Source organism: Anticarsia gemmatalis, chromosome 5, assembly GCF_050436995.1.
Source record: "Anticarsia gemmatalis isolate Benzon Research Colony breed Stoneville strain chromosome 5, ilAntGemm2 primary, whole genome shotgun sequence".
Classification (NCBI taxonomy): domain Eukaryota; kingdom Metazoa; phylum Arthropoda; class Insecta; order Lepidoptera; family Erebidae; genus Anticarsia; species Anticarsia gemmatalis.
In genome coordinates, this window is record NC_134749.1 from 7,344,355 (window position 1) to 7,362,375 (window position 18,021).

Consider the following 18,021-nt stretch of genomic DNA (forward strand, 5'->3'; position numbering starts at 1 on the left):
GTGAGCTTTTCTTCAATAAGTTTTGTGAATGTAAATAAGTATTCCTTTTGTGATCTTTCATTATAAGTTCGCCCTTATAGTTAAGGTTTTATGAATAATAGTTTTATTTCGTTCATGCCTACGTAAATAAATGTTGAGATATTTCCAATTATAACGATAATAAGGTCTAAAAAGTAAAAGTGTCTATAATTTATTTAAATCTATTTACGGTGTTGTTTTTCTTTACCAAGAAGCACGTCGTCAGATGATCGCTGTAATAATATGTTCCTCTGGGGGTCGTTAATGGCGCGTTATCAATTTTATGTCAGTTCCCGCCCCAGTCTTACTCTTGGCAACATTCTTATGAAGTTTTTGATAATGTTTATTGCTATATGCCTTATGTTATACGGTAACAATAACCAAATTGACATAGTCATACAGTATACTTTAAGTATACTTTTGGCTTAGTGCAAACGCTAAATAATTTTGTAAAGAATTATGAAATTACCGTCTCAGTGAGAAAAAGTTGCATTATTATCGAACACTGTCTAACTGATAATAAACAGTTATGTGTTCAGAGACATTTGTTTGTATTGCATATGAGTTTAATTTACCACACAGACATGATAAAGAGGAAATGTGAAATTTCCATTTTGTTTCGACATGAATATGTAATAGCAATTTGGAAATTCACTCCTGTTTGTAGAGTTCGGTAGTTAAATCCTCTGAAACTAACTTTTCTACTATCAAAAAGTGGTCACGGGTTGTTTATTAACGTATTTGATCGACCTTAAATTACCTTTCATCAATACACGCAAACAACATTCAGTTCTCCATTTTATTTTATTTTGAGAAAATTTTGAATATCAACTATAATATTAGGTATAACAATTTAAATAAATCATTACATATTTCATTACATTTTTAAATTATTTACGTACCGTGATAAACTTTAAGCGTTGCTTAACTTTTATTTTATGCCATCAAGTGTAATGGTAGGTATCATTCATACATTGAGTATCCAGGTATTGAACTATTGTTTTAGTTTCAATCAGGCTACATCGGTTGTTGCCGTCGCAATTCATTCAGATAACGATCACGGATAATCCCGAAATATTATTAGAAATATTTCTTCCTCAGTTTACCAGTGCCGGCTCGGCCAGACTTGGGACACGGCGTAGCGTGTCTACCTCCGTCTCATCAGCCGCTACCTCCGCATACTTCGTGCGTGATACTCGGCTGGGGAAAGAAGAGACCCACCGACGTGCACGGGACCAGGGTACTGCATGAAGCACAGGTTTGTTGGAAGTTTAAAGTTTTACAATAATCCTAAAGAGAAACTCTGCAGTGATTTATATTTTGTGTAGCGACTGCAGGAAAAATCAGTAGTGTCTTCCCTTTACGTTTGTAATTAATGAGCGTCTCTGAAAAAAATACATCAATATAGTCTGAATTCCTCCGGCTTACTCGTTCTGTTTCTAAGGACAACAGGTGGGATCGAGAATGTGCGAGCCGTTTGCACCTCGCCATCACGCCTATAGACTGTCTTATTATTTATTCAAGACCGTGTGATCTAAGCGCACTCATGCGAATAAAAGCTCACTCAGCGGAAAATAAACAGACTAGGATTTTCAAATTGAATATAAATTATGAAGCTCAAAAAGTAATTATTGGCTGTCAGATTGTTTACACTACGGGTGATTTGGCTTAATAAATCGGACGTTTGGGGAGCTAAACTTTCCTCTGCTAACTAAATCACCAGTTTTCGTGGAGGCAAACGTTGGCTTCACAGCCTGAGTCTATCAAAATACTTCAATTCGTTTATTAAGTTTAGATATATTTATCATAATGATGATGTAACTCACAAAGGGAAAGATGTAAAGTTCCAATATATTATTCGTTGTAGACGAAGCTTTGGAAACTTCCCAGTCGACTTCTAGAACTTGTACAAAGTGATAAGTACTTTATACAGTGTACTCGTTGTGTACTGAGATTATCTATAACACGCTTATAGCTTAAACCTCAGGGGATAAATGAAACCTTGTGAACTCGCGCTAGATATTAACTTGTCTTGTGAATAATATAGAGCCGGTAGTTAGCTTAGATTGCGATGCTTGTAGTGTTCATTAAAGACTAAAACTCCATTAGACAAACTCATATCAGCACTTTGCATTTTATTCATCACAATCCTTTGGGACGTGAACGAATTAAGTACAAGCCATAAATTGTATCGATTATCCAAATCAGATGAATATTATAGGGGAAAACAAAGACATTACTGAAGAGGAAAAAATACGAAAACATTTACGTGAAATGTTTATTTCTCGCCTCCATTAAAAGTTCTCGAAAAATATTTAAAAGTGATTTGTATACCCAGAATAAATGTAAATTGCCTGTGTCTGCGTGGGTGACTTTTACAACTGGTACTGGTTTGTGTTGGGTACATGAAATACACGTGTCTCGTCACTAGGCGCGCGCACCATTATACAAATGATTTGAGTTATAAAACACTTCCGTTGAGAAGTATTCCGTGCGTAAAGAGACTACTAACGTTGCCTCTCATCACAGCTTTTGTTTTGTGTACGGATCAAATAATAAATAATACGAAGACTTTGTTCATGTCTTTATATATGACTCTTCTTCGTATAAATGCCTTATTGTGTCTTTTTATTTCGTGGTTCAGTTGTAATAATCCGGAAAACGTCCGGAAATGTATTGGCAACGTCATAAATATCCTTTGTTGTGTTATTGAGGTATGATTCGAATACAATAGAGATAGACGATCCACTCATTTATGTTCTAACAGGTCGTTACTCGAACACGTATTATTCAATATTCCACATTTATAAAGGATCAAATTAATGTTGATATTGTAAATAATATAATTGTATGTATTCTTGTGTAAAAATAAGCAACAGAGTGCACAAATAAATAATAATGTAAAATTAACCATCTGTGTATTTTAACTAAATAATATTCAATTTACGGAGCGCAACGAATAATATTAAGTACAACAGCACTCATGTTTATACTATCAATATTTTTTATTGCCGGAACCGGCGTGCATTGAAAATGTGGAACAGGGATGGTAACTATTATTACATATAATTTATTGATTATGCTTTATATTCTACCTGTCTACATCTTCATTATGGTTAGGCAGAAGGCCATAAATGGGACCATCGTTTGCTGTATCACAGAAGGCGAGCTTGTAAGCCCGAGGCAAAGAAATGTGTCCTGTTAATGTCAACAAAACATAATATTCTTACTAAAATCCCAATAACACTGGGCCAATAGAAATCAATCCTGCCGTCTCATGTTCAGCCGCGTAATTACGTACTTTCTATACTATCGTGATGCCTTCGTATCGATGTCGGCTTGATATTTGATATTTTGAAATAATAGTTCCTTTGAGATACGCGCGGTCAGCAGTAGCGCGATTCTCGGTACTGTCGAGTATCCAAATTTTGACATTTAGAGTGTACTGCCAAAATATTTCCTGCGACACCCGTCAGAGGCGCTGATCAGATTTTCATACAAACTTTCTCGATGACAAGCCGGTTGTCGGTAGTCGATAGTAGAAGAGAATCGAGCTGCTGATCAAGACTTAAGATTATTATAAAAGTCAAAGTTTTTTATAATATTCATCTGTTCTTATCTCTGTCTTTTCATTTGAAAGCTAGCAGATACTAAAATGATTTCCCAGAAAAATATAAGCTTATATTGTTTTTAAAAGCAATCGCTTGGGAATAGCCTCAAGTAAATATGAACATGTCGTTAGCGAATCATTTATTAGTTGTTAGTGGTTGATAATCATCTCTGTGTGAGTGTAAACTATAACTAAACAGACGAGACATTTATTACAATACTAGCTGACTGGCCCGACTTTGTCCCGGTATAGTACAATTTGATCCCGTTGATTTTATTCCCGTGGGAATTTTGATCCTACCGATCCCATGCAAACCTTGTCCCGACAGTTACAAACATATTTAAAAAATATATACAATTTAGTTTAGTTGTTCAAAAAATATGCGAGTAGGTACAATGGTACATACATTTCGGTGTTTCGTGTTTATTTATATAGATTCATTAAATGACAGAATTATCGGTAGTAGGTACAAAGTCGTGAAGTAAGTTGTTTTGTTGTGGGTGTTCGTTCATAAGTCTACTTTGGTGTAACAGATGCTTAGAGCCATTAATCGTCTTAGACATTTTCCACGAACTGATCGACCCCGTCTATCCCTACTTTCCTAATATTCACATGTATCGGCTTCTATATCTGTTTAATATTAACAAGAGTTTGTTTGTTTGTTTGTTTGCTTGATTTGTTAAAGTAATCTCTGTTATATTAACTTTCTAGATTAAACACTTATTTTACGTAATAGGCAACTCTACATATTCAACATAGGATAAGTTTTTCTCTGAAAACTTGTAGCTTTAATTAAATCGGTAGGTAAGTGCGGTGTAGCTGCGCTGAAGAAATTAATGGTGCTAGAAAATATTACTCGTTATCATGGTAGCTGAACGAAAATTTAAGAAAACTGAGTTATAATACATATTATGAGTTACACAGGTCAGAGGGCACAAGAGAAAATAAATAAACGATACCGGGAAATCTTTGTAGCGTATGATTGGTATGACAAGTATAATGAATTTTGCAAACATAAATAAAAATACCTATTGTAAATCAGTAACATTTTTATCATTTATATAATTTAAGGCCTGAAAATTCTCTTTTTTTTTTCAAAAACGCCAAAATTTTACTTTCAATTAAGTTATATGATGATAAAAATATAGAGTCCTTATACTGTATCATGAATGTAACCTTGCTGATATCTCACAGTTTTAACACAAGACCCTATAAAACATGTGACCCTAGGACGCGACCCAGGAAAGTAATCTTATACGACATCATTCATAAGACAGCTCAAGTAACGCAATAGTCAATATGTCGATTATAGTATCTCCGCTCACAAACATGATTTCTTTGGAAAAAGATTTGTTCTATCATAAGGATTTATTTTTAAAGGAAAAAACGGTACTGCTGCAAACGTATAACCCACTTCACGTCACCACAGACCCCAAGATATCCGTATTAGGCAATCACATGGCCAAATTTTCATCTTTCTCGATTTAATCGTTTAACCATGAAAATTTAAGCATGTAAGTAATTGTCTGCTGTAACAATTAGACGGAGTTTTATTTCTAATCAAATTAGTAAATATTTTAAGTATCAAATAACCCAGTGTTTAATCATTACACTCTATATTTTCTCCGAAACGCCTACAGACGCTGTTTTAAACCTTGTTACTAATGCTGAGTTTAAAATAACTGATCAAATAATAAAGTTATTGTAATTGTTATTGATATTCTGTAGAGGAAAGTTTTGTATCTCCAGATAGTTTGAAAGTTCAAAGCATAAATATAAATCAGTCCCAGGAGGCGAGTTAACAAAATAATCGTCTCCCCTGGCCTCACTTTCATTCATGTTTAAAGAAATGAAATAAATTATTCAAACTACTATTAATCCCAAAAGTTATTCCAAATTTATATTTAGCTTTACAGAATAAATAAAACATAGATTATAAATATCATAAAATAAGATTTTAACTAACTTGCTTCGAGTGAAAAATAATGTTCTGTAATCTGAATCAACAAGATTATGAAACGAGTACCATATAGTTTTTTATTAGGAAACGCCAATTATATTATAGGTACTGATGGTTCAAGAGTAACAAATCGTATAACTTGCCCGCATCTCTTCTACTAACCACGTATATATTACTATATTAATATCGATGTGAAGTTTTGAACATAAATAGTAACAACCTAAAGAAAATTACTAACAGTTGAGAATAAACTTGTTACAGTTCTGTGATTTTATTGATCGTAGTCTATATTAAACCTCCATTTTGTTATAAATTAGAGAGTTTACAAATACCGTTTTATATTTTTCTTTTACGTAGCGTTTACACAATTATTTTACGCCCACTCTCAAAGGTATTGTGAATGCTACACTAATAATATTTCCAAGACAGTATTTTTAAAAGCCATTTTCTAAAATAAACATTTTGTTTGTCAGTTTTTTCATTGTAGGCCTGGGAAAAGCCCATTCATTTATTTTTGTTAAATACAATCATAGTCCATCCGGTCAGATTTTATAAATAAACGAAGTGATGAGATGTTTAATTAGATCTTCCGGTTGTTAGGGACTTAGCGTACCTATTCTAATGGAAACTTGACTCGAAAGAGTAGCAGTATTTTAGTAACATTCAAGAAAGGAAGGTATATTTTTCATTTCCCCTTGAAACCCCCCTTGATACATTTCGTTATGGCCAATAAAGTAAGTAACATTAAGTCGGTCACACACTGACTGTATAGTCAATAAAGGCCGGCTTATTGACTGGGCAATAAATCTTTTCGTTACACGACGATTGTAGGCCTTCTGACTATCCCACCCACATTTGAGATCTACTCTGTCATGTCAAGGCTCGTTTCATGTACTTTGGCCACTCTATTGTACTCATAACTAGGTAACCTACCCCACTGACAAAAACATTATAATAATATATCATCGAACGTTCTGAATATCGGCTTCATATTATTCTTTCTATTCAGAACAGATTTTCGCAAACAATGACTCAACAATATGTCTGGAGAGTTTTATGGATAATTTATGCCAAAATATAACTAGTTAACTAGTAAATGTAGTTAACTAAAAGTAATAAACTCAATCTGATCACAGTCAATCGTACTATCAACTCGATCATATTATGATTGGCTTAGTCCATAACAAGAAATCGACGCCTGATCCCTAAGGCGATAAGCAAACAGAAGTTTATTAAGTAACAGTATATTTCATCGATAACTTATTAACTCTTCATGCTACAAACAAGTAGAGCTTATGGTCATATATCTGGCATAATTCCATCTCAAAGATAGCTAAAAGCGAAAGTCACATAAACATACGTCTACTTATTGAACAACTCATCAGCTTAAGCGATGTTTGCCTCCAATACTTCCTACCGAACATCTTGAGACTGTTTACGAAAGCGATAAAAATATGATCACCATCACTCAATTTCTCCCTGTCTCTCTAGTTATTAATACATAAACAAATACACGATGATACTAGAACGTGTTGAATAAATAATTAATATATCGTATATTCTGTGATATCGGGGATACCGAGTGCCGATATGAAACTTGAAATGAAATGTGTATCCCATTCATTAAGTTGCTGTCTATATGAGATCCGTTATAATAATGTTTTATCTTCATTGAATGAATATGACCTTTGGCTTATATTATCCTAAATCTATACAAATACTCGCTTTTTATTTGCAGAACATTTTAATTTTATTCAATGGATTTATTCCAAACTTGACCTCTATTCATTCGGTTTATTTACATTAAAGCTATCTGTTTGAATAATCAGTTCGCTCTGGCTACTCGGCTGAGAAAAATAAATAGTAAAAATTCTAGTTAACGTAACTTATTAGCGTCCGACGAGATTTTTCTGAATGGAAAAGCAAAAAACTCGTTGAACTAACTGAAAACTCAATTCAACCGTAGCATAATAAGCACGGCTTTCAATTATGAACATTTTGTATAATGTAATGTAATTTGTCTTTCGAAAACTGAATACTAACTCCTGTATTTACAGTGCTCGGAAGTTTGTTTGTTACTTGTTTACGACTAAACTAATAGCGGAAACAATGCATTTTAAGCTTCGCCTCCCGTCCGAATACAGCAAGACTTCTTATCTAAATTATGAATGTATAAAATATGTGACACTGTGATTGGTAAAGTTGGAAGATGAGGTTTTGGGGAATACTATTTCCATTAGAAGCGCGGCAACTCAACTCAATTTTAGATACAAAATAATATCGTAAGTATGTAATAATTTTCTTAACCCTACACACAGAGACAAAGCAAGGAATATAAAACATTCGCTTTGCATCCCACGGGTGTCGTACGTAAATTCAACATCGTGTTGAGGGAATATGCAGCTCGTAGCAGTTTCCTTTATCTTTTACTACTAGTGGTATTAAATTTTAATTAATAATTAGACTGCACTATACTTATGACGTTACATGACTACGCGTTTGTGGTTGATATTGTGAACCGTGCGATCAGTAGGCTGTAGGAACAACCTGATGACCAAATAACCAAGTAATACAGACTGAAATTGTAATTAAAATAGGTAATGTCGTAACTTGTGAACATATATTATATGAAAGCGGTAGAACTACGGTTAAAATAAATTACCCGTAAATCCACTAGTGGGGCATGATAATGAGACCACGGGTAAAAACCGCTTTAATGTCTCGGAAATTTCGTTCCAGTGTGAAAGATTTCAAGTGACTCAAGCAATATTGTACCTCTTAGGTAGGTTATATTATAGTTCCTAAAGAAAATACGTATTGGATTTTTTGGTGCCTATCGTTATCAGCGGAGGAAAGTAAATCTATCACTCCAAACAATATGACTCAGCTCGAATAAAGTCACTGTTAAAAATAGACACCTTCAAAGGATTTGCCAAGGGATCTATATGGTTCATTTTAGACAGTCTGGATATTTTGTTATGCTGTAGGTACTGAGCTGATTTTATGAGACAGCGCTAAGCGAGTTTTACTAATGTTAAAAATACAAAAGTTTGTTTATTTAGACAGATGTTCGTATCTTAATATCTCTACACTTAATGAAATAAAAAATCTTGTACACTGCTAGTTAATTACCTTGTCTAGAATATCCAGAATACTCATAAAAGTCGCGAGCAGAAGCTTGTGAGTAATATAACTATTAAAGTATTTATTCTTGTTGTAGGTGTCGACGATACAGCAAGGTGTTTGCCGGCGTTCCTACTGGCAGTATGCCATCACGGATGACATGGTGTGTGCAGGCCGAGGGCGCAGGGACTCTTGCGCCGGCGACTCCGGCGGTCCGCTACTCTGCAAGGATCGTACCATGAGGTACTTCCTTCAGGTATGATCTCATTTTTTATTCTATTCATAAATATACATTTAAAGATTTACCACCAATACACTCGAATTACCCTTCAAAATGATGACCATAACAAATCCAGCAGCAATTTGTGCTATATAGCGTACATCAATTTCCAAAGTACCCTTATATCGTTCAGTTTATTCAGAAGAAAACTAGGTCTAGCCTATAAAACTAGAGTTATTGCGTATCTTGAATCTTATATTATTCTTATTGTCTTCTAAATGAGGTCTATGAATCAGACTCCACAGATCTTGACAAGCGCTTGATGTTTGTTTATTTAAGACTGAAATAAAAAGTAAAAGACCACAAGAAATTCTGCTCAAACAAATGAATCAAAGAAACGTAGAAAATTTAGAATTGGCGGTTGATCCAATTACCTCTGGTAAAAAATCGTACCGTCTGCCTTTCATAATGGTTCAACAAAATAACGTGAATTATTGCTCCCTTTTAACATAAACCGCACTTTAAACCTTGAAACAACAAGCCAATAAGCTTGTAGTCAATAATGTGTTTATACAAAGTTCCTCTATAGCGTCAAAACGGTTAATGCATTATTGAAACTAAGTTTGGCATAATTTTGGTAAGTTTAAAGCGTCGCATTGGTTCGAAGTTGTGCTCGGTGCCGTAGTGACAAGATGCCAACTTGTCGTAGATGTTCTGTCGACTTAATAGTTCCTCTCCATTGAGTTTTGCGTCCTGTGAGAAATGATAAAAGCGACTGCCTATACGTTCAATATTTTTACTTCGAGATCGGTATGAAAGGACTATCCTTTTCGCCCAGTTGGCTTTTTGCTTGCATGGGACGATAAGCTTTTCATATTTTACCGTGGCGATTTTATTTACAATCTACATGAAAGGTATTCATTTCGATGATAAATAAACATGCGATATGTATATTACGAGACTGTTTTGATGTGTAGTGCTCATTATTCTTCAATATTGATATAGGGCATGTCTCTTATTAATCGCAGATGAGGTTTCATATATGTAGATAAAAATAAATATGAGCATTAATTTATTTTAATGATGGAAAGATGTTATTTTGTTTACTTGTATGAAATAATATCTCTTTGTTTTTTCAAGTATCTACGTAATTGTATATTGATTTATTTTTGTGCAATTAAAAGTCTTATCAAAATAAAAGAATTGAAAGAATGTTGCGAATCAAATATCTTTTACTGAGACAAGAATAAAACATACGTAACTAAAAGAAGATAAAACACTTTATTGTCCTGTTACAGCGGCACGTGATAGGCGATTAAGTTATTTTAATAAAATGAATATTATTAACACCAATCAATTATTCTGGCGATGTATATTTGTATAAGCAATATTTTCACGATAGACTTACTCCGAAACGAATTGATTCTATCCAAATCACAAGATATTATTTTGTGAAGAAATCGCAAGGTTTCCTATTGTATGAACGTGTAAACGAACGACAAAGTGGAAGACGTATTTCAAAGTATTGAAACTGAATTTTATGTAGATATGACGTGATATTTGAATAAAATATTCAAACGTAACGGGTCGTCGGAATAAAGGACGTGGTAAAATTTTACAACTCTTATGTAAAGGTTTTAATGAGAGTCGGCGTAAACGTGTTCAGGATCAATGTTTTTTTAAAAAGAATTTCGCAATAAACCGCTACGGGTGTCGAGAGGCGCAGCTTTTTCAGTGGATTATCACGGTTTAATACTTCATCTCTATTTTATATTATTGTTAAGCGGCCAGTATGTTGTAAACTAAAATGTTTCCTGTAACTAGTGGAACAAATTTTATAGGATGGTCGTGCCGTAGTTTCCAAAGTTAAAGCTCGCTTGTAACAAACCAAACAACGCTAAGTACTTACGTGACCGGGATTTTGTGGTTTTTTATTTAATTAGTGTTTATTTATTTTTATTGCTAAACTTGGATCGCTTAATTGAAACAATTACAGCTAACGATCCCATTAAAATGTTATAATTATTGTCATTCTGTTAGAACATCACATAAAAGGGTTTTATGGTTGAAATCAACTTAATTTTTATTTATCTTGAAACTCTGTTACTTCTCCTTATAAGACTAGCGAGAAAAGTTTCGTTATTTTAGGTTAATTTTGAGAATCATTCTTTAAATCTCGAACAGTCTTGAAACGTTACTAACCAATCAATTTCACCAGAAGCAGGTATCTTCGTATATTCATGTTCAATAATTGCTAAATTCTATGCGATTCTATTCACCCACAGTGAACTTATCTAATGGATTATTGCAATTCTTGTTAATTGACTTAATCTAAAAGCCATGGTAGTGCTCGGTTAAATAAAAGTCATAAATTATTCAATACAACACAAAATTCGATGGGTTCAAATAAGATCATATTAGGTTTCCTTCATCAAGTTACTTGAAGGAAAACATGAAAATTTATTAGGTTACTGTTTTCCTTGGCCTATTTTTTATATGAAAATAAAGTGTAAATACAAGTAAAGATACTTATGTAGGTACACTTTTACGATGTAACGGGACTCCCCAACGTAAACCTGGCAATACTACTGTAAATAGTGCCGTACGTACACTTTATAGAAATAATTTAGCAGAACTACAAGCGAAGGGATACTCATTTAGAAAGATTTACCGCACACCATTTTATTAGAGCTCACCTGAAGTTTTAAGAAGACCTTTTACGCGTAGAATATCCGGTTACATATTAAAAATTGGGAAGGAAAAAGAGAACAATATTCTATATATTTAGCGTTTTACTCAAATAACTTCGTGTTACTTAGTAAAATAAATGTTTATTTACATATCGGAAATTAGAAACCATCGGAGCTTGTTAGCTATATATAACTTAATTAATTCAAATGTTCGATCAACAATATGATGGAGTGGCAAACGATCTCCGCTGTGATTGACAGATAATTAAGATTTTTGCTGACTTGACAATGAACCGAGCTCGTGTCCTTCACTTAATTTGACCTATAAAGGTTCTACATTGATACTAAAAGTGACCCTGGTACCTAACGATATGGTTATGAGTAATATCTTTACAATTAACAAAAAGTTTTATATCATAAAAACAGGTTAACTTATAGGAATTTTAATTATAACATTGACAAGCGCACATTTAGTTACTTATATTGTTGGATCGAAGAATTACTTGCGGGAAAAAATGAGTAGGTATATACAAAATATACAGGTGTTATCAACATACTTACGTCAGAACTTTATAATGCCAGAAGGTTAACCTAAAACATTAATTATGTTCACTCCAGGTTAACCATATTCTAACAGTCTTTGCCGAGCCCACGTTTTATTAATAGCTTCACAGCTTTTAGCTTTGTCACTGCATTACTTCGACTTTGTGCTGGTAAAAGCTATTGACACCGCAGGTTAAAATAGATATAGGCATAAATTATATTTACTCACGCTTCATAAAGATTCCGTTGGTTTAGCTAAGTTGAAAAAGCTCACGAAACACAAAATGATACAGCGCCATTTGTTATCCACGTTATAATTTCGTGAGTCATGTACAGAATAGAAATACAGAATTAAACAATTCTAATACAGAATGAAAGAGAGAGATTAAGTGCTCCCAATGTGCCTTAAATAACATATATTGGTACTTGCATAACGCGAATATAAATCGATGCTTGCTCAGGTAATATTGTACCTCAGATGAGTTTGCGAACATCTTACAAATCGCCAACGTCCTGATGTTTAGACAAGTGACACGAGCAGACCTCCCTTGGAGCTTGTAATGCATTCAATTCTCAGCTGTCTCCGTCTATTTCGCCAGAAGCGCTCGTGCTTACCACCGGCGGCGCGTCGCCTGATTAATAGGTATTCAAATGAAACAAGGCATTTCACAATTTAATATTAGAGCGAGGAGCTTATCGGTCTTTAAAGAGCCGTATTTTTTCGGCTGGTCTTGAATTAAATGGGACGAAGCCGTAAACGTAACGAGGGTTCTGAGGGTAACATAAAACACGTTATATGTATTATGAAACGTTCATAAATTTATCTTTTAAAATTGCGTTCTGGTTCCTCGATTTGATATAGGTTCCGCCTATGCAACAAAATAAAACTTTCCATTAAAACAACTGTATGAATAAAAATACCTTTATGGTAATCAAGCGTCCCTTACCAACGTAGAGTTCAAATGTTTCTAAAAATAGAACTCTTGATAAAACCTGTCCAAACCCACCATCATACCCATTGAGTAAAAAAATGGTATAAAAAAATTGTTTTCTAATTCTAAAAATACATATGACGCCAAAGTTTTTAATAGAAGAGAGACAAATATTTGAAAGGCCAGTGAATAAAATGTAAGTAACAAATAGACTAAACTATTGTAGCTTTTATAACAAAAGTATGAATAAATGTGTATTCACTAAAGATAAATTTATACACTTTATATATTCTTGGGTTGAGTGCTAAAAATAAAAAGGCAATCTCCGATGTATTGTGTGTGTGAAATAGAAGTGATACCTCTGTATTCATTGTCAAAGGACTTCTGTCAATGATGTAGCTCACAAGTGAATGAAAACAGTTTCCTAGAATTGAGACCTATTCAGAAACATTCAAATTAAAAACCGTCATAAGAGTTCTGCAGAACGCTTTGAAAATAATATCAGCCAGCAACATGAATAAAAAAAGTCTAGCTTTTATACCGTCGCGTCGTATGTGCGAAATGATCATTTTACAATTTAGTTTGAAATAGAAAATTGGGCTAAACGAACTGAACACAATGCACTAACGAGTTTGTTAGTTTCTAAGCTACCATTGGCTATACCACAGAGTCGGCTCAAAGTCACTATGTTATTACATTGTCATGAAATTTACATATGCGCTACATACATATGTATGTAGGTTTGCTTTCAAATCTACTGAATTTCAGGCTTCTGGGTCTGATAACATGCAATTTTACACAGTTGTATGATTTTCTTTACGAATGCTTATTTTATAAAGCCTGGTATCTTTAGACTCCATGGTTAAAAAAAGGTGAACAATCAATAAAGTATAATTTAAGACAAAAATATGCACAAGGGACAGCTCCATTATACGGTACAGATACATTGTGAACTAAACAAAAGGATATTATTATGAAAGGATTTGACAACTGGGATCATGTGTGGTTTTTATCAACGTGGAGTATTTGTCCGTCCCACGTTTATTTTTAACAAAGATCTTATTTGCTTTTATTCTTTCATTTGAACTAGGAATGTGTCCGGTTTGATTATTTTTGCAACAGTAAATTTTGATTAAAAATTTCCACTTCGAAACGCATATACGTCAGAATATATCCAATAGCGATTATGAAATAAGTGAAATATTGCTTAAGCAAATTAATCGTAAAATTATTTCATTAACAACGATAAATCGATGTTTTGTTTTTGAAGAAAACCTACTGAAAGTCAAATTAAATATATTCCGAGAATGAAAATGATAATATACTTATTATCATTTTCATTCTCATTTCATTCATGAGAATGGTAATGAGTACGTCAGTCGCAAGCTCCGGAAGTTAGAAACTACGGTCAAAGCGGTAACTAAACTCAAATCTAAATTAATGTTGTATTTCCAGGGCATCACAAGTTTCGGGGACGGCTGCGGTAAGCGCGGCAAGTACGGGATCTATACGCGCACCGCGGGCTACGTCACGTGGATTCGTGACGTCATGAACAACAAGTATTTTGATTGAAACCACAAAAGGTTGTGTGGGGTTAGGTACAAAGGTGGAGACCTTTGCGGCCACCACACAGCGGTCCAACCCACATGTTATAAATTTGTGAAAAGTCCACAGAACACGCTTTGAGTCGTAACTTTTAAATCAAACTTCCAAGCTTATGCATATTCATATAAACAATGATTTGTGTTATTAATTTTGGGATCGTCTCTGAAACGAGCTCATTACAGTCAAGCATAAGCGGATAAAACAGCTTAATTTATAAAAGGCAATTTGGCACGTCTTACCCGTAAGGTCTAAGGAAAAGGAAAATGTCAAACATTTTACGATATTATTTGCAATTAGAATTGATCGCAATACCAATAGCTACCGGCATCTTGTACATTTCGTTCGACGTGAGATACGTTGTGAAGACGAGAGTATAAAGAACGAGTTTATTTTTATGAATACTTTGTAACGTAATTTATGAGAGTGCGATGAATGATTACTTTGTAAATTTTCTGATGTTATGGTTATATGGTTACCAGAATCATTATGATTTTGTGGAATAAGACGTAGGTGTGCTTCGGTTTGTTAGCATTATACAAAAAATTGGTTTGTGAACAGCTCGAAGATTTTTGAGATGCCTACTCTAAATACGCAGGACAATTGATTTATGTTTGAAAGCATTTCAACTTTAAATGTTATACATTATTATTATATTTGCAATTTCAGTTGAGATTGAAAGCACATTGTACGAGCACTCACTGAAACTTTTGTTCCACGCTGTATTTTTTGTTTTATAAATAATAGTGATAAATAAAGTCTCTCTAAGTTTTTACTTCGCTGTTTGATATAAAACCCAGTCCACTTAAGTAATAATTTACAAAAAAATATGTCTGCAATATCAGAGGCGTGACAGATCATTAAAATATTGCAAAGTTGGGGCGATTTCTTACCACTGAGGAAGCATTTATTGAGCAGTATATAGTTTTATACTGAAAATTGAACGGTAGTTGCTACTAACTAGTTTCTCTCAAGCAATTTTTAACATTACTACATAATTCATGCAAAAGCGAGATGATAGTATCAGAACTTTTATATAAGTAGTAAAAAAGGAAAGAAAAGTGTTAAAATGCGAAACTATTTAAATTTAAGAATGTTATATGACCCGTGAACTCCTACACAAATTTAACTGGCAGACATATTGAAACTTTGCTAGATCGATTGTATAAGCACTTTGTATTCATGCAGAAAGTTACTGGTCACTTCAAATACACGGAAGCACATGGTCAAAGACGTGTTCAAATCATATAATTATCTATTTGATTAATCTTCAGATTGATTTGATTAAGTGGAAAATGGAAATGGTTACTTCAACAAAATTAATGAAGCGACACGTCTTTGTGGACACGGAAACTCACGCATTAAGGAGATTTTGATCTCTAGAGTTTATAAGATGTTCAGTATAGTAACGTATATGGTCCAGTATATGGTCAAAGGCCCCTTTTGATAGAACCAATAGTGATGTTGAAATACAAGCGTATTTCATATCTAGTAGTAAAGTGGAATGCTATAAAAATTCGATAAGTAAGACTGAAGCGAAAAAAATACAATTTAATAAAAAAATATGTACATTCATAAAAACAATAACTAAAGAAGAAACAAATCTATAAACAGATATCAAATAGCAAATCTAAATGGTTCACCATCGTCCGGTTCCCGCGCGACATCAGACACCCAAGGACTTAACCGCCAAGTGCCCGTGTACTGAGCAGACTGCTCGCCTGACGGACGCCGCTCTTCCTAGAAATGTGCACAATCTATTAGTCTATTACTGCGAGTTAGTGTTACATATTCGGAAAAGTTTGGCAGCAGCACTTTAAGTAGCTCTAAAAGCTTTCAGGATTAGCAAAATGAATTTTAATATTAAAATTGCTTATAACGAGTCATAAATAAAAAAAACTTGATTGATTTGAAAAATGTTTTGAAAAATCAGCATGTTCTCAATGATTCCCCGAGAAGATCTAAGTATAAGGTAAAACAACATTACATATGATATGATTCAACAGATCCTAAAGCGTTACACATATTTTATAAAGTAATAAAAATATATGTGTTCAGGTGAGAGAGCAAAGGATTCCCAAATAAATTATCACTTGCGTTAGTGGCGAAAGAAATCACTTGATAAAACTTAAGTGTGTGAAATTCGCGGTAATGTACTCTATAATGTGCGGTCTGCCATTTGTCCGGCATAGTGACATTACTACGTTCTACCTCTCTCATGTAATAATTTATTATACGCCACAGGCCTTTGCGTTATGGAGCGGCAAAATGGAAATGTAAGTTAAAAAAAAACTGATTAAGAAGTCGAGGCATTATAACATAACTAACTCAATTATCAGTTGAGATTAAAGATCAAACAAACACGACATGTTTTAATGGAATCCATTAACATTTGCAATTAAGCCCCGCGTCTAGTCTAAGCCTGACATCGGCCCTAAATTCATTACTAAAGTAACAAATAATTGTCGCCAACAAATCACCATAATGATACTCATGTCGTTTAAATAAATACTTGTACGTGAACGTGTTTCATTATAATTAAAACAACAATTTAATTTATAATCACACGTTCTTTGTGCACTAAAATTCAAACACATTTTTGGTTGAATAAAATGGCATAAATTGACGAAACCAACTAATTACTCCTGCATTAAAATGCAGCAGCTACGACGAAATTGCAAAATATGAACGTGAAAGCAAACTTCTTGGAATGAGACATTATTTGAAATGCTATTTAAAACCAGCATTTAATTACTTATTTCGGAGGAATTGAAGTAATATTCCAAAAGTTCAATTTCGACTACCGAAGTCTTATTGGTGTAATAAATGAAACCACTCTACTATTGTAGAGTTTCATTTGAATAAAATGCAAAGTAATTCTGTACGTCAACGAGCTCTCAATCGGTATCACACTTCGGCAGATCCGATAAAGAGCCGATTATCTGGATAATCTGTACTTTATTCGATTTCCGAACATTACCGATGAAATACCTACGTAATGCTGAGTGGTTCTCACACATATTAATATTGAGAAAAAATATCTATTTGCCAAAACGTGGCACAAATAAGTAGTACACATGGAGCCCTTTGTCTGATGTCAGTAGCAGTGACTATCATTATAACACCCTCTTTTGTAGTGTTGTCAGCCTGCTTGAGACGTTGTTGATCGCATCGCGAAGCGTTTTCTTTTAATATGTAATCAAAAAACTACTTGCTATGGGTTACATTATTTCGATCAACTGAGAAGTATCGAAGTTTTTTATTAACGTTGGTTACTCTTAGTATATTTGTATATATTATTATTGTTTATAATAAAAAAATGC

At 33.7% G+C, this 18,021-nt stretch overlaps 1 protein-coding gene across 1 annotated transcript in view; it reads left to right on the forward strand.

Annotated features, from left to right (window-relative positions):
- The window catches only part of LOC142973000 (chymotrypsinogen 2), a 38,343-nt gene extending 22,870 nt beyond the window's left edge, over positions 1-15,473 (forward strand). The window contains exons 10-12 of the mRNA XM_076114497.1: positions 1,120-1,276; positions 8,809-8,967; positions 14,552-15,473. Of these exons, the coding sequence (XP_075970612.1) occupies positions 1,120-1,276; positions 8,809-8,967; positions 14,552-14,668 (433 nt within the window). The 3' untranslated portion in view covers positions 14,669-15,473. The remainder of the gene's footprint in view (positions 1-1,119; positions 1,277-8,808; positions 8,968-14,551) is intronic.
- The last annotated feature ends 2,548 nt before the right edge of the window (positions 15,474-18,021 follow it).